This window comes from Mixophyes fleayi, chromosome 10 (assembly GCF_038048845.1).
Source record: "Mixophyes fleayi isolate aMixFle1 chromosome 10, aMixFle1.hap1, whole genome shotgun sequence".
NCBI classification, from domain to species: domain Eukaryota; kingdom Metazoa; phylum Chordata; class Amphibia; order Anura; family Limnodynastidae; genus Mixophyes; species Mixophyes fleayi.
Window position 1 is genome coordinate 26608406 of NC_134411.1, and position 26312 is coordinate 26634717.

Sequence of the window (26312 nt, forward strand, 5' to 3'; positions counted from 1 at the left end):
TGTGATGGATCAGGGTAAGAGTGCTGTGTGATGGATCAGGGTTAGAGTGCTGTGTGATGGATCAGGGTTAGAGTGCTGTGTGATGGATCAGGGTAAGAGTGCTGTGTGATGGATCAGGGTAAGAGAGTTGTGTGATGGATTATGGAAGAGTGCTGTGTGATGGATCAGGGTAAGAGTGCTGTGTGATGGATCAGGGTAAGAGTGCTGTGTGATGGATCAGGGTAAGAGTGCTGTGTGATGGATCAGGGTAAGAGTGCTGTGTGATGGATCAGGGTTAGAGTGATGTGTGATGAATTATGGAAGAGTGCTGTGTGATGGATCAGGGTTAGAGTGCTGTGTGATAGATGAGGGTAAGAGTGCTGTGTGATGGATCAGGGTAAGAGTGATGTGTGATGGATCAGGGTAAGAGTGATGGATTATGGAAGAGTGATGTGTGATGGATCAGGGTAAGAGTGCTGTGTGATGGATCAGGGTAAGAGTGATGTGTGATGGATTATGGAAGAGTGCTGTGTGATGGATCAGGGTAAGAGTGCTGTGTGATGGATCAGGGTAAGAGTGATGTGTGATGGATCAGGGTGAGAGTACTGTGTGATGGATCAGGGTAAGAGTGATGTGTGATGGATTATGGAAGAGTGATGTGTGATGGATCAGGGTAAGAGTGATGTGTGATGGATCAGGGTAAGAGTGATGTGTGATGGATCAGGGTTAGAGTGCTGTGTGATGGATCAGGGTTAGAGTTCTGTGTGATGGATCAGGGTAAGAGTGCAGTGTGATGGATCAGGGTAAGAGTGATGTGTGATGGATCAGAGTAAGAGTGCTGTGTGATGGATCAGGGTAAGAGTGATGTGTGATGGATTATGGAAGAGTGCTGTGTGATGGATCAGGGTAAGAGTGCTGTGTGATGGATCAGGGTAAGAGTGATGTGTGATGGATTATGGAAGAGTGCTGTGTGATTGATCAGGGTAAGAGTGCTGTGTGATGGATCAGGGTAAGAGTGTTGTGATGGATCAGGGTAAGAGTGCTGTGTGATGGATCAGGGTAAGAGTGATGTGTGATGGATTATGGAAGAGTGCTGTGTGATGGATCAGGGTAAGAGTGCTGTGTGATGGATCAGGGTTAGAGTGCTGTGTGATGGATCAGGGTTAGAGTGCTGTGTGATGGATCAGGGTAAGAGTGCTGTGTGATGGATCAGGGTAAGAGTGATGTGTGATGGATCAGGGTTAGAGTACTGTGTGATGGATCAGGGTAAGAGTGATGTGTGATGGATTATGGAAGAGTGATGTGTGATGGATTATGGAAGAGTGATGTGTGATGGATTATGGAACAGTGATGTGTGATGGATCAGGTTTAAAGTGTTGTGTGTGGATCAGAGTAAGAGCATTGTATGATGGACCAGGGTATAAGTGATGGATGAGAGTGAAAGTGCTGTATGATGGATCGGGTTAGAGTGCTGTATGATCAGGGTCAAAGTGTTGTGTGATGGATCAGGGTAAGAGAGTTGTGTGATGGATTATGGAAGAGTGCTGTGTGATGGATCAGGGTAAGAGTGATGTGTGATGGATCAGGGTAAGAGTGATGTGTGATGGATCAGGGTAAGAGTGCTGTGTGATGGATCAGGGTAAGAGAGCTGTGTGATGGATTATGGAAGAGTGCTGTGTGATGGATCAGGGTTAGAGTGCTGTGTGATGGATCAGGGTTAGAGTGCTGTGTGATGGATCAGGGTAAGAGTGCTGTGTGATGTATCAGGGTAAGAGTGCTGTGTGATGGATCAGGGTAAGAGTGCTGTGTGATGGATCATGGTAAGAGTGCTGTGTGATGGATCAGGGTAAGAGTGATGTGTGATGGATTATGGAAGAGTGCTGTGTGATGGATCAGGGTAAGAGTGCTGTGTGATGGATCAGGGTAAGAGTGATGTGTGATGGATTATGGAAGAGTGATGTATCAGGGTAAGAGTGTTGTGTGATGGATCAGGGTAAGAGTGCTGTGTGATGGATTATGGAAGAGTGATGTGTGATGGATCAGGGTAAGAGTGCTGTGTGTGGATCAGAGTAAGAGCATTGTATGATGGACCAGGGTATGAGTGATGGATGAGAGTGAAATTGCTGTGTGATGGATCGGGTTAGAGTGCTGTATGATCGGGGTCATAGTGTTGTGTGATGGATCAGGGTAAGAGAGCTGTGTGATGATCAGGGTCAAAGTGCTGTGTGATGGATCAGGGTTAGAGTGTTGTGTGATGGATCAGGGTCAAAGTGCTGTGTGATGGATCAGGGTTAGAGCACTGTGTGATGGATCAGGGTTAGAGCACTGTGTGATGGATCAGGGTTAGAGTGCTGTGTGATGGATCAGGGTTAGAGTGCTGTGTGATGGATCAGGGTTAGAGCACTGTGTGATGGATCAGGGTTAGAGCACTGTGTGATGGATCAGGGTTAGAGCGCTGTGTGATGGATCAGGGTTAGAGTGCTGTGTGATGGGTCAGGGTTAGAGCACTGTGTGATGGATCAGGGTTAGAGTGCTGTGTGATGGATCAGGGTCAAAGTGCTGTGTGATGGATTATGGAAGAGTGCTGTGTGATGGATCAGGGTAAGAGTGCTGTGTGATGGATCAGGGTAAGAGTGATGTGTGATGGATTATGGAAGAGTGCTGTGTGATGGATCAGGGTAAGAGTGATGTGTGATGGATCAGGGTAAGAGTGATGGATTATGGAAGAGTGCTGTGTGATGGATCAGGGTAAGAGTGCTGTGTGATGTATCAGGGTAAGAGTGCTGTGTGATGTATCAGGGTAAGAGTGCTGTGTGATGATCAGGGTTACAGCACTATGTGATAGATCAGGGTTAGAGTGCTGTGTGATAGATCAGGGTTAGAATGATGTATGATGGATCAGGGTAAGAGTGATGGATGAGGGTGAAAGTGCTGTGTGATGGATCAGGGTCAAAGTGCTGTGTGATGGATCAGGGTAATTGTGCTCTGTGATGGATCAGGGTAAGGGCGCTGTCTGGTGCATCAGGGTTAGAGTGCTGTGTGATGGATCAGGGTAAGAGTGCTGTGTGATTGATCAGGGTAAGAGTGCTGTGTGATGGATCAGGGTAAGAGTGCTGCGTGATGTATCAGGATAAGAGTGCTGTGTGATGATCAGGGTTACAGCACTATGTGATAGATCAGGGTTAGAGTGCTGTGTGATAGATCAGGGTCAAAGTGCTGTGTGATGGATCAGGGTTAGAATGATGTATGATGGATCAGGGTAAGAGTGATGGATGAGGGTGAAAGTGCTGTGTGATGGATCAGGGTCAAAGTGCTGTGTGATGGATCAGGGTAATTGTGCTCTGTGATGGATCAGGGTAAGGGCGCTGTCTGGTGCATCAGGGTTAGAGTGCTGTGTGATGGATCAGGGTAAGAGTGCTGTCTGATGGATCAGGGTAAGAGTCCTGTGTGATGGATCAGGGATAGAGTGCTGTGTGATGTATCAGGGTTAGAGTGTATTAAGCTATACAGCTGTGTGTGTAATACTTGCAACAAGTATTTAGTAACTAGTACAAGATAACTTTAATTATGGGTAGCAGTGTATTAGAGTCCTCAGTTATAGGTAATAATTAGTGCTCTTATTTACAGGTAGTAGTTTATTAGTGCTCTCAGTATCAAGTAATTGTATGTTTGTGCTTTCAGTTACAGTATATTGGTAATCTCAGTTACAGGTAATAGTGTGTTGGTGCTCTCATTTACAAGTAACGGTGTGTTGATGCTCTCAGTTACAGGTAATATTGTGTTGGTACTCTCAGTTACAAGTAATGGTGTGTTGATCCTTTCAGTCACAGGTAATAGTGTGTTGATGCCCTTAGATACAGGTAATAGAGTGTTAATTACCTCAGTTACAGGTACTAGTGTGTTGATGCTCTCAGTCACATGTAAGAGTATGTTGATACTCTCAGTTACAGGTAATAGTGTGTTGGTGCTCTCAGTTACATGTAAGATTATGTTGATGCTCTCAGTTACAGGTAATAGTGAGTTGATGGTCTCAGTTATAGGTAAGAGTGGTTTGATGGTCTCAGTTACAGGTAATAGTGGGTTGATGCTCTCAGTTATATATAAGAGTGTGTTGATGCTTTCAGTTAAATTTTATAGTGTGTTGTGCTCTCAGTTACAGGAACTAATGTGTTTTGCTCTCAGTTACAGGTAAGAGTGTGTTGGCGCTCTCATTTACAGGAAATAGTGTGTTGATGCTCTCAGTTACAGGTAATAGTGTGTTGATGCTCTCAGTTACAGGTAATAGTGGGTTGATGCTCTCAGTTACATGTAAAAGTGTGTTGATACTTTCAGTTACAGTTTATAGTGTGTTGTGCTGTCAGTTACAGGAACTAGTGTGTTTTGTTGGTGCTCTCAGTTACAGCAAATAGTGTGTTGATGGTCTCAATTACAATTAATAGTGTCTTGATGCTCTCAGTTACAGGTAATAGTGTGCTGTGCTCTCAGTTACAGGTAATTGTGTGTTGGTACTCTCAGTTACAGGTAAGAGCGTGTTGGTGCTTTCATTTACAAGTAATGGTGTGTTGATGCTCTCAGTCACAGGTACTAGTGTGTTGATGCTCTCAGTTACATGTAAGAGTATGTTGATGCGTTCAGTTACAGGTAATAGTGTGTTGATGGTCTCAGTTACAGGTAATAGTATGTTGATGCTCTCAGTTACAGGTAATAGTGAGTTGATGGTCTCAGTTACATGCAAGAATGTGTTGATATTTTAAGTTACAGTTTATAGTGAGTTGTGCTCTCAGTTACAATAACTAGTGTGTTGGTGCTCTCAGTTACAGATAATAGTGTGTTGGTGCTTTCAGTTACAGGTAATAGTGTGTTGATGGTCAAAATGACAAATAATAGTGTCTTGATGCTCTCAGTTACAGGTAATAGTGTGTTGATGCTCTCAGTTACAGGTAATTATGTGCTGTGCTCTCAGTTACAGGTAATAGTGTATTGATGCTCTTAGTTTCATGAAATAGTGTGTGGATGCTCTCTTTTACATGTACTAGTGTGTTGATGGCTCCGTTTCAGGAAATAGTGTGCTTATGCTGTCAGTTACAGGAACTTGTGAGTTGATGCTCTCAGTTACATGTGAGTGTGTTGATGCCCTCAGTTACAGGTACTAGAGAGTTGATGCTCTCAGTTACATGTAAGACTGTGTTGATGCTCTCAGTTAGTTTATAGTGTGTTCTCTCAGATACAGGTACTAGTGTGTTTTGCTCTCAGTTAAGGAATAGTGTTGATACTCTGTCACAGGTAATAGTGTGTTGATGCTCTCAGTTAGAGGTAATCGAGTGTTGTGCTCTCAGTTACAGGTAATAGTGTTTTGGTACTCTCAGTTACAGATAATAGTGTGCTAATGCTCTCAGTTACAGTTTATAGTGTGTTGTGCTTTCAGTTACAGGTACTAGTGTGCTTTGCTTTCAGTTACAGGTAATAGTGTGTTGATGTGCTCAATTACAGGTAATAGTGTGTTGTGCTCTCAGTTACAGGTAATTGTTTGTGGCGCTCTCAGTTACAGGTAATAGTGTATTGGTACTCTCAGTTTCATGAAATAGTGTGTTGATGCTCTCATTTACAAGTACTAGTGTGTTGATGGTCTCAGTTTCAGGAAATAGTGTGTTGGTGCTCTCCATTACAGGTACTAGTGTGTTTTTCTCTCAGATAAGGAATAGTGTTGATACTCTCAGTCACAGGTCATAGTGTGCTGATGCTTTCAGTTACAGGTAATAGTGTGTTGGTGCTCTCAGTTACAGGTAATATTGTGTTGGTACTCTCAGTGACAGGTAATAGTGTGTTGATGCTCTCAGTTACAGTTTATAGTTTTTGTGCTCTCCATTACAGGTACTAGTGTGTTTTTCTCTCAGATAAGGAATAGTGTTGATACTCTCAGTCACAGGTCATAGTGTGCTGATGCTTTCAGTTACAGGTAATAGTGTGTTGGTGCTCTCAGTTACAGGTAATATTGTGTTGGTACTCTCAGTGACAGGTAATAGTGTGTTGATGCTCTCAGTTACAGTTTATAGTTTTTGTGCTCTCCATTACAGGTACTAGTGTGTTTTTCTCTCAGATAAGGAATAGTGTTGATACTCTCAGTCACAGGTCATAGTGTGCTGATGCTTTCAGTTACAGGTAATAGTGTGTTGGTGCTCTCAGTTACAGGTAATATTGTGTTGGTACTCTCAGTGACAGGTAATAGTGTGTTGATGCTCTCAGTTACAGTTTATAGTGTGTTATGCTCTCAATTACAGGTACTAGTGTGTTTTGCTCTCAGTTAAGGAATAGTGTTGATACTCTCAGTCACAAGTGATAGTGTGTTGATGCCCTCAGTTACAGGCAATAGTGTGTTGGTGCTCTCATTTACAGGTTATAGTGTGTTGGTACTCTCAGTGACAGGTAATAGTGTGTTGATGGTCTCAGTTACAAGTGATAGTTTGTGGGTGCTCTTAGTTACAAGTAATAGTGTGCTGATGCCCTCAGTTACTGGTACTAGTTTTTTGATGCCCTAAGTTACATGTAAGAGTGTGTTGTGCTTTCAGTTACAGGTAATTGTGTGCTGTGCTCTCAGTTACAGGTAATATTGTGTTGGTACTCTCAGTGACAGGTAATAGTGTGTTGATGCTCTCAGTTACAGTTTATAGTTTTTGTGCTCTCCATTACAGGTACTAGTGTGTTTTTCTCTCAGATAAGGAATAGTGTTGATACTCTCAGTCACAGGTCATAGTGTGCTGATGCTTTCAGTTACAGGTAATAGTGTGTTGGTGCTCTCAGTTACAGGTAATATTGTGTTGGTACTCTCAGTGACAGGTAATAGTGTGTTGATGGTCTCAGTTACAAGTGATAGTTTGTGGGTGCTCTTAGTTACAAGTAATAGTGTGCTGATGCCCTCAGTTACTGGTACTAGTTTTTTGATGCCCTAAGTTACATGTAAGAGTGTGTTGTGCTTTCAGTTACAGGTAATTGTGTGCTGTGCTCTCAGTTACAGGTAATAGTGTATTGATACTCTCAGTTTCAGGAAATAGTGTGTCGATGCTCTCATTTACTGGTACTAGTGTGTTGATGCTCTCAGTTACATGTAAGAGTGTTGATGCCCTCAGTTACAGGTACTAGTGAGTTGATGCTCTCAGTTACATGTAAGAGAGTGTTGATACTCTCAGTTACAGTTCATGGTGTGTTGTGCTCTCAGTTGCAGGTAATAGTGTATTGTGCTTTCAGTTACATGTAAGAGTATGTTGATCCTCTCAGTTACAGGTAATAGTGTATTGTGCTTTCAGTTACAGTTAATTGTATGTTGTGCTCTCAGTTACAAGTAATGGTGCGTTGATGCTCTCAGTTTCAGGAAATAGTACAGGCCTAGCCAACCTGTGGCTCTCCAGGTGTTGTGAAACTACAAGCCCCAGCATGCTTTGCCAGTAGATTGCCAGGAGATAGCTGTGAGGGCATGCTGGGACTTGTAGTTTCACAACACCTGGAGAGCCACTGGTTGGCCAGGCCTGAAATAGTGTGTTGATGCTCTCAGTTACAGATTATAGCATATTGGATCTCCCAGTTCCAGGAAGTGGTATACAAGTGGCCCTTGCATAGAGTAAAGTAGAGCTTTCGATTTAGGGTTATAGGAGTGCCGGGAGAGGTAGGCTCCTGCAATCATTGATGCGATGCTTGATCTCATTAGGTGAATGTGATCTGTCAGCGGCAGGAAGGATGATTAGGAATTACTGCAGTCACTGCACACTGACTTTTCCATTTCTGGGAACATCTGCAGCTGACTCATTAACTCCTTGCAGCCTGGAGAAGCCATGTCCTGCTCAACTAACCAGATTCATAATCTCCAGCCCTGTATCCCATCTTCTCCACCTAGTCTTTGCAACGGTAAAGAGCATTATGCATCCTAAAGCTCAAGATAACCTGTTCTTTCACTGTTGCTTTGTATTACTTAAATTGTAGTTTTCAATTGTTGCTGTCTCTTTGATTCTACACTTTTATGTGTCACTTAATATCGCCCCCTTTTCTTTTGCTTTGACCTATTTCATCCCCTACATTCAGTGACTCACACAGGAGACGTACTGCTGATGCTATTGTTTTTTTTTTATTATTATTTTGCTTGACTGAAGCAGGCACAGAGCGGAGATGAGAGGAAGAAGCGTATAAATCTCTTTTGGGAGCCTCCCATGCGTACAAAGCTCGCGTTAACTAACAAATCTTCTCCAACAATCCAAGTATGATCTGTACAGGGACAGAGGGCTTGGGGGGGGGGGGGGGGGGGGGTCGGCGTCAGAGATTGAGAGAGGGTTCCAGGCTGGTGAAACAATGGGCAGAGCGGGTGTGTTTCTGCTCTTATCAGTTACAAGTCATTTACTGGCAACAAATGAGGGATTATTGAACCATATCTGTAACAACAGGATCTGCTTTCCACAAAGTCTTATCTAACAGCGAAGAGGTTCGGAACTCTTACAATGCCAGAAGTGATTTCATCACAGGAAGGAACATCTAACACACACATACTGCTTGGTGTACAGAAGCTGTAATCAGTCTCTTCCACTTCAACAAGGAGGGCAGTAATGTTCGCTACGTCTCTGCACACATTGAGTTGACGCCGTGATGATGCAGACGCAAATGTCTTGGGGTTGGCGTTCTGTGCTGGGATCACCATAATTCTTTAGTCTCTGACTCCAGAAATCCCAGCACCTTTTTCCTCTTGCTCCCCCATGTATAGTGCTCAGCTTCGAACCCTCTCCCTTTTCCTCCAGCCCTACAAGAACTCGGAGCCTCTGCCCCTAGGAAGAAGAAAGGTCACTGTCAGTTGTGCGCTCATCACATCATCATTGTATATTTATAGTCCTCTCACATCTAAAGCTACAAGCTTAGTGGGGAGCAGGAGCCTATGACTATACATTTTTTACTGAACTACAACAACTTCCAGCATACTCTGCTAATTCCTGAGCTGAAAGAATTGGCGTAGCATTCTGGAAGTAGAAGTTCAACAGCTTGAAGGGCAAAGATTGTCTACTTCTGGAGCTGGGAATACAAGTGATGAACGGCAGATGATTCTTCTTTGTACCGTACCAAAATATTTATTCTTATTTGTAGAGCACACGTTAACATGCAATAACATAAGCTGTGATTACAATGACATCTAAGCACATGTTAGAGCATCATAAAACAATAAAATTTAAATTCTGAGCTTGTTGCTTTTACAAAGGAGAACTAAACAACAGGTTGAGAGAGAGATCAATCCCTTCACAGGGAAACTAGATTAGATTAGAAATGTAATGTCCATTTTTGGACATGCCTTCTATTAGGAGAACTCCCCCTTTATAGAAGTTTTGTGGGGTCTCAATTGAACTCTTAGGATCTCTCAATCTTGACCGCTTGCAGTGGAATTTCAGCGGGAGGTGATCTGTCCTGTAGAAATGATGCAACTCTTGGTATAACTAACCACGGCTCTAGTCCCGTTAGCTAGCTAGCCGCATATTTTTCACATTCCACAGGACGGAATACCTCTCTGCAATATCTCCTGCGCACAACCTGAAGTGTGCAGGAAGGTTAAACATAAGACAATGGTGGGGGTTCTTCAATACAGTTCATATATGATGCAATTGGATGGACGTTTGGTCCGATATGACAAACCCACAAAGTACAGTAACCAAAATCCTATAATATGTGAACAGCTTAAGCAAAGTTAATATTTAATCTCAATCTTAATTAACACTGTCTATAGCCTTTGTGATGCTCACCCCTCTTCTTGCCTTGTGAATCCTCCATCTGTCCAGTTCTCCCGGTTTGTTTGTCCAAGGTATTTGTCCCTTTCGTGAGCCGTGTTCTCGATATGGTTGCTGAGAGTTGTTGTGTCAGGGGCCCAGCTTCCCCTTCTGTGGACTCCCAACCCTGTGGTGGGACCCTCTTCTGCAGCTCCGTTCCCTTCATCGTAGGACAAGAGGTTTCGGGAGCGGACTGCAAAATGAAAGCATATAACACAGTTATGGTATTTTACAAGAGGAACACAAGGTGCTCATTGGAACTACTTGGTAGCCGAAGAGTTTTCTGTCATTTATGTCTATAACAGATTTAATTTTCTGGGGTGCATCAGCATAAATAGAAATAACTTCTTTAATGCAGATAGTGCAGGCCCCAAAATGTACCCCACAATTTAATTGACTAGTTTGAATAAATGAAAGAGTTCAAGAACTGGAGGCTGTTCTTAAACCAGCCTGGTTCCGGTGGCAGCATGATGAAACAGGTGGTGGCAGCATGATGAAATGGGTGGTGGCAGCATTATGAAACAGGTAGTGGCAGCATGATGAAATGGGTGGTGGCAGTATGATGAAATGGGTGGTGGCAGCATTATGAAACAGGTAGTGGCAGCATGATGAAATGGGTGGTGGCAGTATGATGAAATGGGTGGTGGCAGCATTATGAAACAGGTAGTGGCAGCATGATGAAATGGGTGGTGGCAGTATGATGAAACAGGTGGTGGCAGCATGATGAAACAGGTGGTGGCAGCATGATGAAATGGGTGGTGGCAGTATGATGAAATGGGTGATGGCAGCATGATGAAACAGGTAGTGGCAGCATGATCAAATGGGTGGTGGCAGTATGATGAAACAGGTGGTGGCAGCATGATGAAACAGGTGGTGGCAGCATGATGAAATGGGTGATGGCAGCATGATGAAATGGGTGATGGCAGCATGATGAAACAGGTAGTGGCAGCATGATGAAATGGGTGGTGGCAGTATGATGAAACAGGTGGTGGCAGCATGATGAAACAGGTGGTGGCAGCATGATGAAATGGGTGGTGGCAGTATGATGAAATGGGTGGTGGCAGCATGATGAAACAGGTAGTGGCAGCATGATGAAATGGGTGGTGGCAGCATTATGAAACAGGTAGTGGCAGCATGATGAAATGGGTGGTGGCAGTATGATGAAATGGGTGGTGGCAGCATGATGAAACAGGTGGTGGCAGCATTTCCATCAGAATGCCTTTCCACATCATGTCACAATACAGCAAATTCTTGCAGAACGTGGATAGTCTGTTAGCTGTTGGGAACTAGTTAAATCTCTCTAGCATGCTGCTTGTCTCATCACTTGGCTAAGATTTGACATTTTGAAAGGGTGCAATAAGGCTTCTTTACCATGCACAGTCTGGAATGGGGATTGGAAGGAGGGTTAATTCACAGAAGCCTAAAACTTCATAACTCTGAATGACTTCTGTATGATGGGATCAGGCAGAGAAATTTCATTGGAGATGTCTGATAACTACTAACTGAAACTGATTGCAATGCACCAAGTATGCTCTTCTTTTTTGTATAACATATTTAGTAGCTGGTTACAAGCTTGGGTGTGATTTTTGCACTGTTTTTTATTAAATAGGACTGCAATGAAATGGCATGGTAGGGTTGAACATTAAACTTCAAAGACAATTTCAATGATCAGGTTTAGTTGTATTTAAATATATTTGAACAATTTCCATCTGTTGTAGTTTAAAGCGAGCAGAGAGTCTCAAGTTGACATGGTCAGGTGATGGTCAGCCCAAAGTCACACTTCTGTCTTAGTCACTGACTAATAGAAGAACATAAGCAAAGGAAGAGTTGCTAAGGTCAGTGTCTTACTCTGGCCGAGGGTATACAGGTCAGGTGCCAAGAGAGGGGCTGATTTCACGGTCTGAGTCCCCGAAGAGAACTCTGGGAAGGATGGAATAATGGACCCAAAGGCTAGAATAAAACACAGTACCACAACCTGCAGAAAGGAGAAAGACGTCAGCGTGACAAACAGCATACAAGAAGGACGTTTTAGTTTGGTAGTCATGAAAAAAAGAGACTTTGTAAGTTGTTATCTGTAAAACAAACCCACAGGAGATGTTAGTGGTACACAGAGGGTAAGGACTCTTTGGGGTTGATGCAGAGTTGGATGCAAACCGGGAGTAAATTAATCTTATGAAGAGATCACGGAAAAGCAAGCGTATTTACACCCATATGCAGAGCCACGCCCCCACCTGGAGAGACATCCACATCTGCATCAGCAGCATATGTGCCTGGTTTACTATAAGTCATCATCATCAGCGCGTACTTGCCCTGTAGCAAGTGATAAGGCCACTGCCACATAACCACTGCAGGTGTCGGCAGTAGTACACACAGAAGAGAGGGCTCAGTCAGTAATGGCACACACACGGGAGAAGGCTCACTGCTATACAACCACAGCAGGTGCAGGCAGTGGTACACACAGAAGAGAGGGCTCAGTCAGTAGTGGCACACACACGGGAGAAGGCTCACTGCTATACAACTACAGCAGGTGCAGGCAGTGGTACGCACAGAAGAGAGGGCTCAGTCAGTAATGGCACACACACACGGGAGAAGGCTCACTGCTATACAACCACAGCAGGTGCAGGCAGTGGTACGCACAGAAGAGAGGGCTCAGTCAGTAATGGCACACACACGGGAGAAGGCTCACTGCTATACAACCACAGCAGGTGCAGGCAGTGGTACGCACAGAAGAGAGGGCTCAGTCAGTAATGGCACACACACGGGAGAAGGCTCACTGCTATACAACCACAGCAAGTGCAGGCAGTGGTACGCACAGAAGAGAGGGCTCAGTCAGTAATGGCACACACACGGGAGAAGGCTCACTGCTATACAACCACAGCAGGTGCAGGCAGTGGTACGCACAGAAGAGAGGGCTCAGTCAGTAATGGCACACACACGGGAGAAGGCTCACTGCTATACAACCACAGCAGGTGCAGGCAGTGGTACACACAGAAGAGAGGGCTCAGTCAGTAATGGCACACACACGGGAGAAGGCTCACTGCTATACAACCACAGCAGGTGCAGGCAGTGGTACGCACAGAAGAGAGGGCTCAGTCAGTAATGGCACACACACGGGAGAAGGCTCACTGCTATACAACCACAGCAGGTGCAGGCAGTGGTACGCACAGAAGAGAGGGCTCAGTCAGTAATGGCACACACACGGGAGAAGGCTCACTGCTATACAACCACAGCAGGTGCAGGCAGTGGTACGCACAGAAGAGAGGGCTCAGTCAGTAATGGCACACACACGGGAGAAGGCTCACTGCTATACAACCACAGCAGGTGCAGGCAGTGGTACGCACAGAAGAGAGGGCTCAGTCAGTAATGGCACACACACGGATGAAGGCTCACTGCCACACAACCACAGCAGGTGCAGGCAGTGGTACACACAGAAAAGAGGGCTCGGTCAGTAGTGGCACGCACACGGGTGAAAGTTCACTGCTACACAACCACAGCAGGTGCAAGAAGTGGTACACACAGAAGAGAGGGCTCAGTCAGTAATGGCACACACACGGGAGAAGGCTCACTGCTATACAACCACAGCAGGTGCAGGCAGTGGTACGCACAGAAGAGAGGGCTCAGTCAGTAATGGCACACACACGGGAGAAGGCTCACTGCTATACAACCACAGCAGGTGCAGGCAGTGGTACGCACAGAAGAGAGGGCTCAGTCAGTAATGGCACACACACGGGAGAAGGCTCACTGCTATACAACCACAGCAGGTGCAGGCAGTGGTACGCACAGAAGAGAGGGCTCAGTCAGTAATGGCACACACACGGATGAAGGCTCACTGCCACACAACCACAGCAGGTGCAGGCAGTGGTACACACAGAAAAGAGGGCTCGGTCAGTAGTGGCACGCACACGGGTGAAAGTTCACTGCTACACAACCACAGCAGGTGCAAGAAGTGGTACACACAGAAGAGAGGGCTCTGTCAGTAGTGGCACACACACAGGTGAAGGCTCACTGCTACACAACCACAGCAGGTGCAAGAGGTGGTACACACAGAAGAGGGGGCTCTGTCAGTAGTGGCACACACACAGGTGAAGGCTCACTGCTACACAACCACAGCAGGTGCAAGAGGTGGTACACACAGAAGAGGGGGCTCTGTCAGTAGTGGCACACACACAGGTGAAGGCTCACTGCTATACAACCACAGCAGGTGCCGGCAGTGGTACACACAGTGGAGAGGGCTCAGTCAGTAGTGGTACACACACACGGGTGAAGGCTCACTGCTATACAACCACAGCAGGTGCAAGAGGTGGTACACACAGAAGAGGGGGCTCTGTCAGTAGTGGCACACACACGGGAGAAGGCTCACTGCTACACAACCACAGCAGGTGCAAGAAGTGGTACACACAGAAGAGAGGGCTCTGTCAGTAGCGGCACACACACAGGTGAAGGCTCACTGTTACACAACCACAGCAGGTGCAAGAGGTGGTACACACAGAAGAGAGGGCTCAGTCAGTAGTGGCACACACAAGGAAGAAGGCCACAGCCACATAACCACAGCAGGTGCAGGCAGTGGTACACACAGAAGAGAGGGCCTAGTAGTGGCACACACACGGGAGAAGGTTCACTTCCACACAACCACAGCAGGTGCAAGCAGTCATACACACAGAAGAAGGGCTCTGTCGGTAGTGGCACACACACAGGTGAAGACTCACTGCCACACAACCACAGCAGGTGCCGGCAGTGGTACACACAGAAGAGAGGGCTCTGTCAGTAGTGGCACACACAAAGGAGAAGACTCACTGCCACACCACCACAGCAGGTGCAAGCAGTGGTATACATACAAGAGAGGGCTCAGTCAGTGACAGACACACTGCTGAAGACCAAGTGAGTGGTACACACACCAGCAAAGGCTAAGTGAGTGATAGACACCTTGTCATGGGCTGACAGAGAGGTTAAAAATTGGTAGTGGACTCTCTGCGTAGCTAGTGGTTCCTGTGAAGCTAATAACCAGGATCCCTCACACACAAGAAAAGTACTCTGAGAGGTGATGGATACCTGAAGGTCACCCCACTTGGCAGCACCCGAAACTAGAGAGACAGTAGCCAAAGGACGAGGTCAGGGTCAGGCCAAGCGTTAGGGCAGCTCAGGTTGTTGAGTTCATGATACACAGCCAGAGGCCATGGTCACAGATAGCCAGAGATAGTTGGAAGGCAAGCCGGGTCAAACACGTCCTCAGAAGTATTTAGGCAAAACACATGCTGAAGGCAAAGTAAACCTATTGCTCAGAAAGTACTCGTGGTACACACTTCAGGCAAGGCTCAGCCAGTGACTGACACACAGCAGAAGGCACAGTCAGCAGTACACATATTAGCTGTGTTTGTTCACTAGTGTTACACACAATGGAACAGACTCAGCCAGTGGTGAACACACACAAAGAAAATGTTCAGTCACAATTAAGAAAAGCTCAGTCACACCCACAGGAGAAGACTTACCTTGTGTTGCATACACCACAGACAGCTCATTCAGCATCACACACACAGAAGCAGGGCCACCCATAAGCATACTTTTACTTTTATACCAACTTTTAAAGTGAAGTCTGGGAGATCCCGGACAGGGGGCGTGGTGAGAGGGGGCGGGGTGTGATCAATCACCTCATTTTGGACCCGCCCCATGACAGAAACGTCATTTTGGGTAGCAAATTGCAGGATGCGGGAGACTTGCCTGCTCTCCCGGGAGTCCAGGAGACCTACCCGGATTTCGGAAGTTGGCAAGTACGCCCACAAGGATTATGGGTCTACTGATACATTTTGATTCTGAGACCACCTATCCTTGAGAGGTGAGTTTATTTACTTCCAAAATTGCAAGCATACGTTCGGTGGTATGAACTCTATGGGGCTGATTCAACTTTCAGTGATATACAGCCGAAAATCAGCGCGCTGTTCGGCCGCACACTTTTCCATGTATCACAGTATAGTATCCAGGTCCATGGGCTCCGTCCTGTGCACCCTGGGCATTTTCCCTTTTAGGTCATTTAAAATTACTGTGGGCAAAGAGGGAACTTTTAGACCCGTTATACTGTGATGGTCCCCTGACAGCTGGGTGGTAAGCATTGAACTGGGTATTCTCAGGTAATGCTGGTCAGATGATCGATCAGCTGCAGACTGTAGATTGTGCTTTAACTTTTACTGTACTTTAAACATCAAATGTATAGGAACTATATTAAGTAGCAGAATTGTATATGAGTGGTGGGATGGTGCAGTGATTGTCTCACTTGAGAAATAACAATGGTGCATGGCAGAGCGGTAACTTAAAATTTTAGCGCCTGGGGCGAGAAGGAAAACTGACGACTCCTTAGTCCTAAATTTTAACCAAATTGACCTAAAATATTCACAAGCTACACCCCCCGTTCACTGTTGCGTCCTGGGCAGACGTCCCTCTAGCACAGCCCTAGTTACGGCCCTGGTGCATGCCATACTGGCAGCCACATGGCCCGCACATCACGTGACTGGCACAATGACGCCGGTCATGTAATGTCACAGCAGGAGCAGCGCGGTGGCTTAGTGGTTAGCACTTCTGTCTCACAACCCTGGGGTCATGAGTTCGATTCCCGACCATCTGTGTGGAGTTTGTATCTTCCCCTTGCTTGCGTGGGTTTCCTCCGAGTTCTCCGGTTTCTTCCCACACTCCAAAAACATACTGGTAGGGTAATTAGTTGCTATCAAAATTGACCCTAGCCTGTGTTAGGGAATTTAGACTATAAGCTCCAATGGGGCAGGGACTGATGTGAGTGAGTTCTCTGTACAGCGCTGCGGAATTAGTGGTGCTATATAAATAAATAAATGATGATGATGATGACGTATGGGGCTTCAGGCGTATCATGACTGAACACAGACAACATGTTTGAATTCATCCAGCCTCCAAAAATACAGTTACAGTAATAGCCTGTCACGTCACATGCCCCTTGACATGTGACCCCCAGCCCCCTTATGGGCAGCCCTGGCAGGAGACGCCTCAGTCAGCATCACACACACACACATACCACAAAAGGCTCAGCAGAAAACAATGGAGAATGTTTAGTCAGTGCTGCGCAGTCTCTGGAGACTCTCAGACACAGATGCACACAGAGCAGAGAAAACTCTGTCCGTGGTGCACAAACTGCTTTGGTAGTAGGACTCACAGACACAGGAGAACTCTGTTAGTGTCACATCCACACTATGTGGAGCAAGGCTCCTCAATGTATTGGAGTGGCAGAAACAAGGGTTACGCTTTTGCAGACATTCATAACAGTGAAAACAGTTAAGGTGCTCCTCAGTCTGTCGTTGTCACTGACACAGGACGTATCAGCCTGTTAGTGTCACATAGCTAAATGTGACAGCCCCCTTAGCCTGTTTGTGCCACACAAAGGAGTATATAAGTGGTATCCTCAGTCTGTCACTGTCATATAGAGCAGCTACCCCCAGTCAGTTATTGTTATACCAGTTATCATTGTACATACCATAAGACATGTTCCTGTCTGTGTTGCTGCAAGTTTGCAGGGTCTTGGCACTTTCCCTGTTACCAAAGTCTGCAGCTTCTGTAACTGCTGTAGCAGAGACCTGTGGGGCAGAATTCAATAGCAATCACTTATAGTGTTTGTAAGATACATTTCACCCAAACACCCTGTTGTCACCTGCTAATGTTTATTTTTGTGCATTTATATAATTTTTGTATATCTACCAACACTGAATGTAAAATCAGGACACCTTCGACCATACTTCTGATCTACCCAAACGCCAACCATTTTTTTTATATCCCCTAAAAAGTACTGTTGTATAAATCTGTGATTAGAAAGTTACTGCAGTTCTTTAGTGTGAGCAGTAGATGGCACTAGACTTCCACTTTATTCACAAATAAACTAAACCTTATGCTACTTTTCTCAGCTTGGTGCTACTGCTAAGACAAAGTTTAGGTACACTTTCCAACATGACTCTATTCACTGTATACACAGTCATCTACACACATTTTTTTTTCCCACTTAATTTCCAAATTCCAGCTATGTTTGTTGAATTATTGAATCAGTTAAATACACAAAACAGAACGGATTGTGTGGGTCCTATTGGTCTTTCCAATGTTCATGTTGCTGTGTTGTTTGAAAGACTGTTGCATGGACCAAGTTAGATTATTAGTACTTTAACAACAGAAGTAAAAATACAGCTGAGAAGACTGCGTTTAAACTATCCATACTTGCTGAAGTGCTTCCTCCTCCCCACCTCAGCGGAGGGTGCATTCTCCAGGGCCCCAATAGTTACCTTCGGACACCTGTACAATGGGCCACTCTGCTGTGACAGCTAAACTCTCAATGCTCTCAGTACAATATGTGTCATGTGCTGAATTCACACTTCTACTTTCTGCAGCAGCAGAATTATCCATTGCAAAGGTGCCCAGGGGGTTAATATTTACTGAATGGTTGGGACATCACACCCCCGTTGTTTTACTGTTTTTGGGAGAGGGTAAACAGTTTAATCTTTAGTATGGGCGGACATGTCCTTTAAGTGAGCAGAAATATTTAATGTCCATAATATACTGCACTTTAATTATGTGCATCACAAAAACTGAGAAATGTCAAGAAGATGGGCCAGGAGACCCTAGTACAATTAGTAGTACTTAAAGGAATAAGCACTGTTTATTTATTTATTTCTTACCCCCGTATGTGGCACCTGGACACACATCTCACCTGTTTGCACTCTCCAGAGTCTCCACCTTTTTCCACAGCTCACTGTTCTGTGATGTAAATGATTCCACCCTGGGAGAGAGCGATACAATGTAACCCAGGCAAACTGACAGGCAGACAAAGACCATAATACACAATGAACAGAAATCAGGCTGACACAGTAACAATGTAACAAGGATACACTCAGGCACAGGAATAAAGAATTGGTGATATAGGCACATACTGCAGTGGGAGCAGGACAGAAGGTTGGCAGTATAAGAGCAGCTATGAAGTACATTATAATGGGTGGCAAGGCTGTGTACTATGTCATGCTGCTGTACAAATTGACTTGACAAGCAGTGTACATAACTCACTTCTTTTCTAGACACTCCACATATTCTTTCTTTTTCCTCCGGCTCTCCTGGGCTGAGATCTGTGGAATAAAGTCAACAATCATATACATATCAACACAATCACCTAAATTGTAGTCAACGTTCCCTGAAAAGAAAGTTTCAGGGAAAAATATAATATATATTGTGTGCCAGACCCCTTCCTCTGACTCTTACTTACTAGAGAACCACTATCAACATATAATAAAAGGTGTAAATTCCCATATAATTCAAAGCATTTTAACTTTTCCATCAAATTACTTTACTCTTGAGTACAAGTATGTTATTTCATTAAAATAAAAACCTGGTATAACTGGACGGTGTTATTTAATTATTTCACAGACAAATTATTTATCAGTATGCGACAATAAGACAGGGATAATCACTTATCGCCACAATTTATGAGTAAAATATCAGCAGGGCAGCTGGGTGATACTGAAACTTGGGCTTTCAATTCCACTAAGTGGGCAAAACATTAAAAAAAATAGTTAAAACATAGAAATAAAATAAAAATATATTTCGATAGAAATTTTTCTAGGATTTTCTGTTACTTGTACAGCTTATTAATTTTGGCTGTGGAACCCGGTAAACCTTATCGCTGGCCAGGTTCACAGCTGGCAGTAGCAGTGCTAAGCCATAGCGGGCAGTACCCCTGTGTAGGGCGAAGGATGTTTTCGCTGGTCATAGAGCTTTTTGCCCCTTTGATAGATTAACCATGAAACCTCTTAATTGACAGCAGTAGCAACTAAACCAGAATGCTAAAGAGGAGGTGCGTCACCAACAACATTAACAGAAAATGTAATTTTATTTAATTATACTAAGAATAAAAAATATAGTTTCCTAGTTTTCCTTAATTGGTCTTTGACCAATTTAATTGAAAGAGATAGGTAGCGTTACACATTTCTACTTCAGTAAGTGTATACACAGTATACATTATGAACATGGAATGTTATGGAACTGAGGTATTAGATCATAGAATGTCTAGGTAAAGCTTTCATTAAGGTTCCATGTTTATAACCCATCGACCTCCCTCCTCACCTTGTTCTTGATCTTCCTACGCACTCTCTTCAGGGCCTTCTCCTCTGTTTTAGTGAGGGGGAGCTTGGTGGGGATAGGGTACCCCTCTGCGACTAGGGTTCGCCTCTCCTCCTCTGTCAGCATCAGAGGTCCTGATGTGCCTTGCAGTTTCTGGGTACCAAAATGCACATAACAATGTAGAACACAGAATTTGACAGGATCACCCTCTCATATCTTTACAATGTGACTGTCGGCTCAGTGGGTAAGATGGGCGATGACCTTTGTGTCCATCAGACACATCATACTTACATGAGGAGCAGTAAGCAGCGGTGACGAGGAGATGGCATGAGAAGAACGGGCGGCTGGACGGGCTGGGCTGGGAGGTGGAAGAGAGCGGGGACTCTGAGATCCATCGCTGTCACTGCTATGGCTACTGGGAGGGGTAAGAGGCATGACCCCCAAAACATCTAGAGTGGAAAAGAGACAATCAATCTCTGGTTATGAGACATTCAAACTACATACATAATTAATAAACTAAATGAAACACGTGCATGTCTTTGGGCAAGAGCACCCCTTTGTCTGACAGATAAGCCTCTCGGAACTACCAGGCCATGCATAAGGACTCCACCGTCAGTATTATCCTGATTTTATACACTGGATGTTGCTTAAATGTATCCTTCATCCATCCAGCACTTAGTTTGTTTATGGCGTACTGACAGCGAGGGCCTTATAGTGGTCTAGCAATCAATGTTCGGAGGACCAGTACCTCTGACAGCACAGGACAACAGTACAATTCAATGTTTACATTATCATATGTACATATATATATATTGGGTGTAAACTTTCACTCACCTGGTGGTACATTTAGCAAGTGGTTTGGTATTCCTGGCTCTACTTTTATGTGTGATATTGGGGTTCTGGAGACATTCTGTAAAAGAGTCAATGACTGTTACTAAAGTCTTAAAACACCTCAAACATGATTCAATTGCAACAATTTTTCATTCTATGTTGTGTATCATTATTATATGATGCCTCAAGGCTCTGTTCTTGGCCCTTGGCTTTCACTTCTCTATATCCCTTCTCTCTGTAAACTAATATGCTCCTTAGGACTCCATTGCCACCTCTGCGGATGACGCCCAAATTTACCTCTCCTCTCCTGACCACTCTCTGTTACATTTAGCCCATGTGCCCAACTGCCTCTTCGCCATCTCCACTTACATGTCCCAATGCTCAACTTGTCCAAAACAGAGCTTATCATCTTCCCTCATCCCTTGGTCACTAGCTCCCTCCATTCTCCCTCACTGTTGACATTATTACACCACCAAGTCCGCTATCGTAAGCTGGGTACACACTACAGAAATTTCGACCAACTTTTTATGCCGAGCGATTTTACATGCAACCGATGGTCCGATCGCTCGGTCCATGGACTGCACACACACTAGCCTCCTTTAGGACGATAAAGGGAAGAGCGGACGTCCCGTTAGCGACTTTTTACAGCCATGTTGTCATGAGCAATGACTGTAATTTCGTACTCACTGTTGTGGATCGTTCGGAAGTTTATACACACTACACAACGGAAATGAGATTGGAACGAAAATATTAAACGGTACGACCAACCAAATGAGGCGATAATCGTCCATTTGGGCAGACTTTCGACCATCGTGTAACTGTACACACTGACCCGACTTTTGAACGAGCGGTCGTATGTCGGCTGTTTGAGCCAATTATTGGATGAAAACAGTGTAGTGTGTAACTAGCTTTAGTGTCATATTTAAAACTCTTCTCTCAGCTTCCAGTCCATGGCAGTGTCTCCTGCTGCCTCCTTCAAAACGTTGCCAGAATATGCCCCCTTTCTCACTCATGAAGTTACCAAAACCCTTATCCTTTCTCTCATTATCTCTCACTTGTCTACTACAACCTCCTGCTATCCAGGCTTCCCCTCATCCATCTTGCCCCTATACAATCCATAATAAACGCCGCAGGAGGACTGATATTCTCTTCTCGTCAGTCCACATCTGCTGCACCACTTTGCAAATCAATACACTGTCACACCATTTCCTCCAGAATTCAATGCATGCTGCTCATTCTCACCTTCTAAGCTTCATCAACTCCTTCCCTTCATACATCTCTGACTGCATCATGAGATATTTTCCCTGACACTCTTAAATCTACCTCTGACCTGTGCATCACCTCCTCCCTGCTAACCACCTCTCACTCTTGCATCCAAGACTTCTTCCATGCTTATCCCCCACTTATAGAACTCCTTACCCAGCCTTACCAGTCTGTCCCCCAATCTTCATTCTTTCCAGCAAGCACACTAAACCTATCTTTTCACTATAGTCTACTCTACCCCCACCTGATAGTACTACCTCTGCATGTTCTACAAATTACAGTCCAATGCCTACTCAAGACCCACTAGCTCCTATTGTCTCATCAATGCCCTCTCCCTTTAGAGTGTTAGCTCTCACGAACAGAGCCCTTTCTACCCTCTGTCTCATGTCTGCATCTACTTCATCAGCCTTGAATGTACTTGAACTGACAATCTATTATTACTAGAGACAACTTGTCCAAAAATGTAGATCATTGTATTCAACCAAGCCAACATCATACAGTGTGTCACCACTAGAACCTGACCTATCAACCGTACACAGTTTTTATTAGTTACCCTTCAACTACTAATGTATAACGTCAGTTTTTAGAAGAACGTTTTTCAAACCTCCAATCAGGATTACAATCTAATTGTACTCGTGTTGTAATGCATGATACATCAATCCCCATGTTTACTCACCTCCTCATTCTGTAGTACCCCTGTCCCACAAGCTTGCTCCAGAGGCACAGTGGGGTGAGTGGACTCTACTTGTGATATAATATTCTGCTCCTGTTTCACAAGCAATGAGCATAGTTCGTGCTCTAAAGCCCAGACTGCGCTGCCAGGTTCTGGGGGGTCAAATATTAATAGGTTAGACTGTTATCTGCTACACAGACTTCCAAAAGTTCACTACCACCACCCACCCCTACTAGAATTGTCTTGGCAGCATCGCTCCCACCTCACCCTGTCTTATCAGCAGGCCAGAGACCCTGGTTTTGCTTGTTAGAGGAAAAAGGGTCAACTCTCTCCCCATGTCTGCTAGTATGTCCTGCACGGCATTACAGAGTATTCCATGCAGTCGTGACAAGACATTTAAGCTGATCATCTTGGCCAGAAGAGACTGAAAGCAGAGAGAGCCAGCAGAGCCTAAAGTAAATATCAGTAATCCCATTGTGCTTTTAGTGGTATGCTGAGTGCTTTGGGTGAAGTGCCTTATTGTTATTAGGGTTTTGAGTTAGACTGTGTGGTGCTAGTTTGGAGAAGAGAGTTTGAAGTTTTCCCCTAGTAGTCACTGTAGGTTGAGTGAGTTAGTTAGGACCCCGGTAATTGTATTCCCAGGCTGGCTTTTTGGCCTACGTAAGCATACCATCCAAAAGTTCAGATTTCATTGGTGCAGCCCCAATTTTAGTGGCCTGTCCCACGTACCGCCAGTGGACATGTTTGGGAATGTTTTAAAGTGTGCTATTGGTGCCCACTGCATTGTATCGGTGTTTGGAGGGAAGGGGAAGTGGCTAAGCGTCACCCTAGTGCTTCATAGCACTAGGCACATCCCCGGGGTATAGGCACACACCCCCTTCATGACCCGGTTACAAACCCGATCTTGGCGTGGTCATGCTCTGGGAGGTACGTGTAAGGAAGGTGAAGATTTAGCCAGGTATTGCCAAGAGCGAAGGTAAATTTGTTGTGGAAGTACAAGCTACTGACTGTACTACCAACAAGAAATCTTTCCCTATATCCTATATAATCAGTGGTGGAAGTGGGGGTGTATACAGTGATAAGCCATACCACCGCTTCACCTAATGCCCTCATTGTAACACTATCACATCCCATTTACTTACATTCCCATTACATTTTTATACCATCACTTCTAAATTTCTACTTCGACCACTGTATATAGAACTTTGAGAACAGAATAGAACCAATTAGTTGATAATATTTTACTACCTTTTTAATCTTTACTCTTTGCTTATTTTTTGTGTTTTTTTTTTACTACAATACTTTTTGTTACCCAATAGTATTGTTCAATTACGCTACAGATCTTCTTCCCATCTTGTGTAAAATACAACCATACAATGATTTCAGAGTATATCCAATACATACAAATCATAAGCCCAAAAGCTTCCCATGGTAAATAATAGCCTTTCTAAAACATAAGGTATGCACATGCTCCTTACTGGAAAAATAGCATATTTCCAAAACCAGAACACCAGGGTTTAATCCTCACTTCAAGAAATGTGGGCAGGGAATGTGTAATCACTCCTTAAAATGTCCCATTGGTCAAATATAAGAAGTAGTAACGTAGAAACATCCGTTTGTATGTTGGATATATGGTTCCATATGTATGGAGGTATCTATGCTGTTAAACTTGCAGTTTAACCCATGAATGACCAGGAGTATTTTATATGTTTGTGATCAGACCCATTTCTCAGTTTTTCCTTTATATTTGTTTAACTGGCAAATAATGTAAATGCTTTGTGTACATGACTAAATGTTGCATTGTTGTTGTTTTTTCTGACAAATAGGACTTTCTTTTGGTAGTGAAATACATATAGATTTAATTTAAGTGCATGACATGGGTTAAAACAGGCACATTTAGCAAGAAAAATATGCTTTTCCATGATTCATACCCTAGTTACCTTAACCCTGTTAGTGAAACCACAGAAAGTTGAATCAGCTAGTTCTTCCAAGTATAGCAATAAGAAATATGTGTATATCATATGAGCAATAATATAGATATACAGTATAGGTCAAGAATGAAAGGTGATTTTCTCATATTATATTTTTATATATATTTATTCTTTTAAAAGCATCTACTTATTTACCAAAGGAGCCGGTCACAGATCTCCCCTATTGTCAGCACTTATAGATTGAATCTGACAGCGGATGACATATTAGCGTATGTTCCAGCACACACTGGATCTATCAGTGCTGATAGATCCAGTGCTTAAAGGGCCACTATGGTGAAACTGTAATCTTTTTCCCTGAATGGATTTGGGAGATCCGAGACAGATCTCTCTTGCAGCTGCACAGGCTTTCCTACCCTTAAGAAAATCCCTGGTAAAGTCACTATTGCGATGTCACAGGATTTCCTGCGATCAATGGGGCAGCCCACGCTTCCCCAATGACTGATACATAACTCTCACTTTCAGCTGTGTACATCAATGCGGTGGCCAGGAACCATACACAATGGCTCATGGCCATCTCCCTGGATCCACCCTTTCAAGCACCTGCTATGAGCCTATAAATTGATTGAGCAACTTCCACGTCTGTATTTGTCTAAGAGGCATGTTGGTATCAGAAGCGGATGGGGAGTTCTGATGCTGTATTGCCATATGGAGGCTTCTGGGGTACCTCTTGGTAAGTTTTAGCTCTCAATTTAAAAACACATATATGTGTGGCCCAAATATATGGGACTCGCACTGTTTAGAGTTAAGACCACCCCATTAGCAAAAGCGCCGTGGAGTGGCGGGTGGCTTAACATACATTTGCAAATGTGTGCAACTGAGACTTTTGCATTCTTATGTACAAGTAGAAATGGCAACTCCTTTGCTGGCTATAGCAGTGTGCTGGGGGATTTTTCCCTATATTAGCTTATGTTCCAGCATACACTGGATCTGTCAGTGCTGACAGGCCGGTGAGATCCACGACAGGTCTCCCTTGTAGTTGCACAGGCTTTCCTACCCATAGGGAAATCCCTGATAAAGTCACTATTGCGACGTCACAGGATTTCCTGCGATCAATGGGGAAGCCCACACTTCCCCACTGACTGATACATGACTCTCGCTTTCAGCTGTGTACATCAATGCGGTGGCCAGGATTCCTGCCCACCTGGCCAGGAACCATACACAATGGCTCATGGCCATCTTCCTGGATCCTGTGGCTGTCATCCACTGCCAGGCTCCGTGTATGCAGTGCGACCGCCTAATTGAGCTCAACCTAAGGCCTGACGGAAGCAGTTAAGACGCAGAGACAGATAGCAACCAATTGTTTCCATCCAAATTCTTAAAGGGGTCTGTTTAACAAGCGGTGAAGAGCAAAATTGCTGGTGCATCTTCTGGATCCTGAACCTAATTACCGGTGCTTCCCTGGATCCCTCACAGGTTAAAGCGCAATGTCTAGCACTTCCTCTATTCGCTTGCAGCGCCAGGCTGCCAATGGATAGGAAAAAAGTCTTTGTGAAGGAGTGGGGTGTCCTCGAGCAGCCCGGCTTGGTAAATAACAGAAATGCTTCATTATGAATCGCTGCTATTGGCAGCGGTACATAATAATGTTTACCGCCACCAAATTATAAATAGACCCCCTAAATTCCACTAAATGTTTGAAGACTTAAAATTTACCATTACGCTGTAGGTCATTAAGCACCAGAAAGA

At 44.5% G+C, this 26312-nt stretch overlaps 1 protein-coding gene across 2 annotated transcripts in view; it reads right to left on the reverse strand.

Moving 5' to 3' along the window:
• Window positions 1-8082: 8082 nt before the first annotated feature.
• CREB3L1 (cAMP responsive element binding protein 3 like 1) overlaps window positions 8083-26312 on the reverse strand; it is a 49629-nt gene continuing 31399 nt past the window's right edge. The window contains exons 3-12 of one of the 2 annotated variants that reach the window (XM_075187491.1): window positions 22642-22790; window positions 20706-20781; window positions 20163-20320; window positions 19875-20024; window positions 18822-18880; window positions 18472-18540; window positions 17254-17353; window positions 11613-11739; window positions 9741-9957; window positions 8083-8780 (exon numbers count right to left, since the gene is read on the reverse strand). In XM_075187491.1, the coding sequence (XP_075043592.1) occupies window positions 8756-8780; window positions 9741-9957; window positions 11613-11739; window positions 17254-17353; window positions 18472-18540; window positions 18822-18880; window positions 19875-20024; window positions 20163-20320; window positions 20706-20781; window positions 22642-22790 (1130 nt within the window). In that variant the 3' untranslated portion in view covers window positions 8083-8755. The remainder of the gene's footprint in view (window positions 8781-9740; window positions 9958-11612; window positions 11740-17253; window positions 17354-18471; window positions 18541-18821; window positions 18881-19874; window positions 20025-20162; window positions 20321-20705; window positions 20782-22641; window positions 22791-26312) is intronic. The other variant, XM_075187492.1, reaches the window with a different exon arrangement.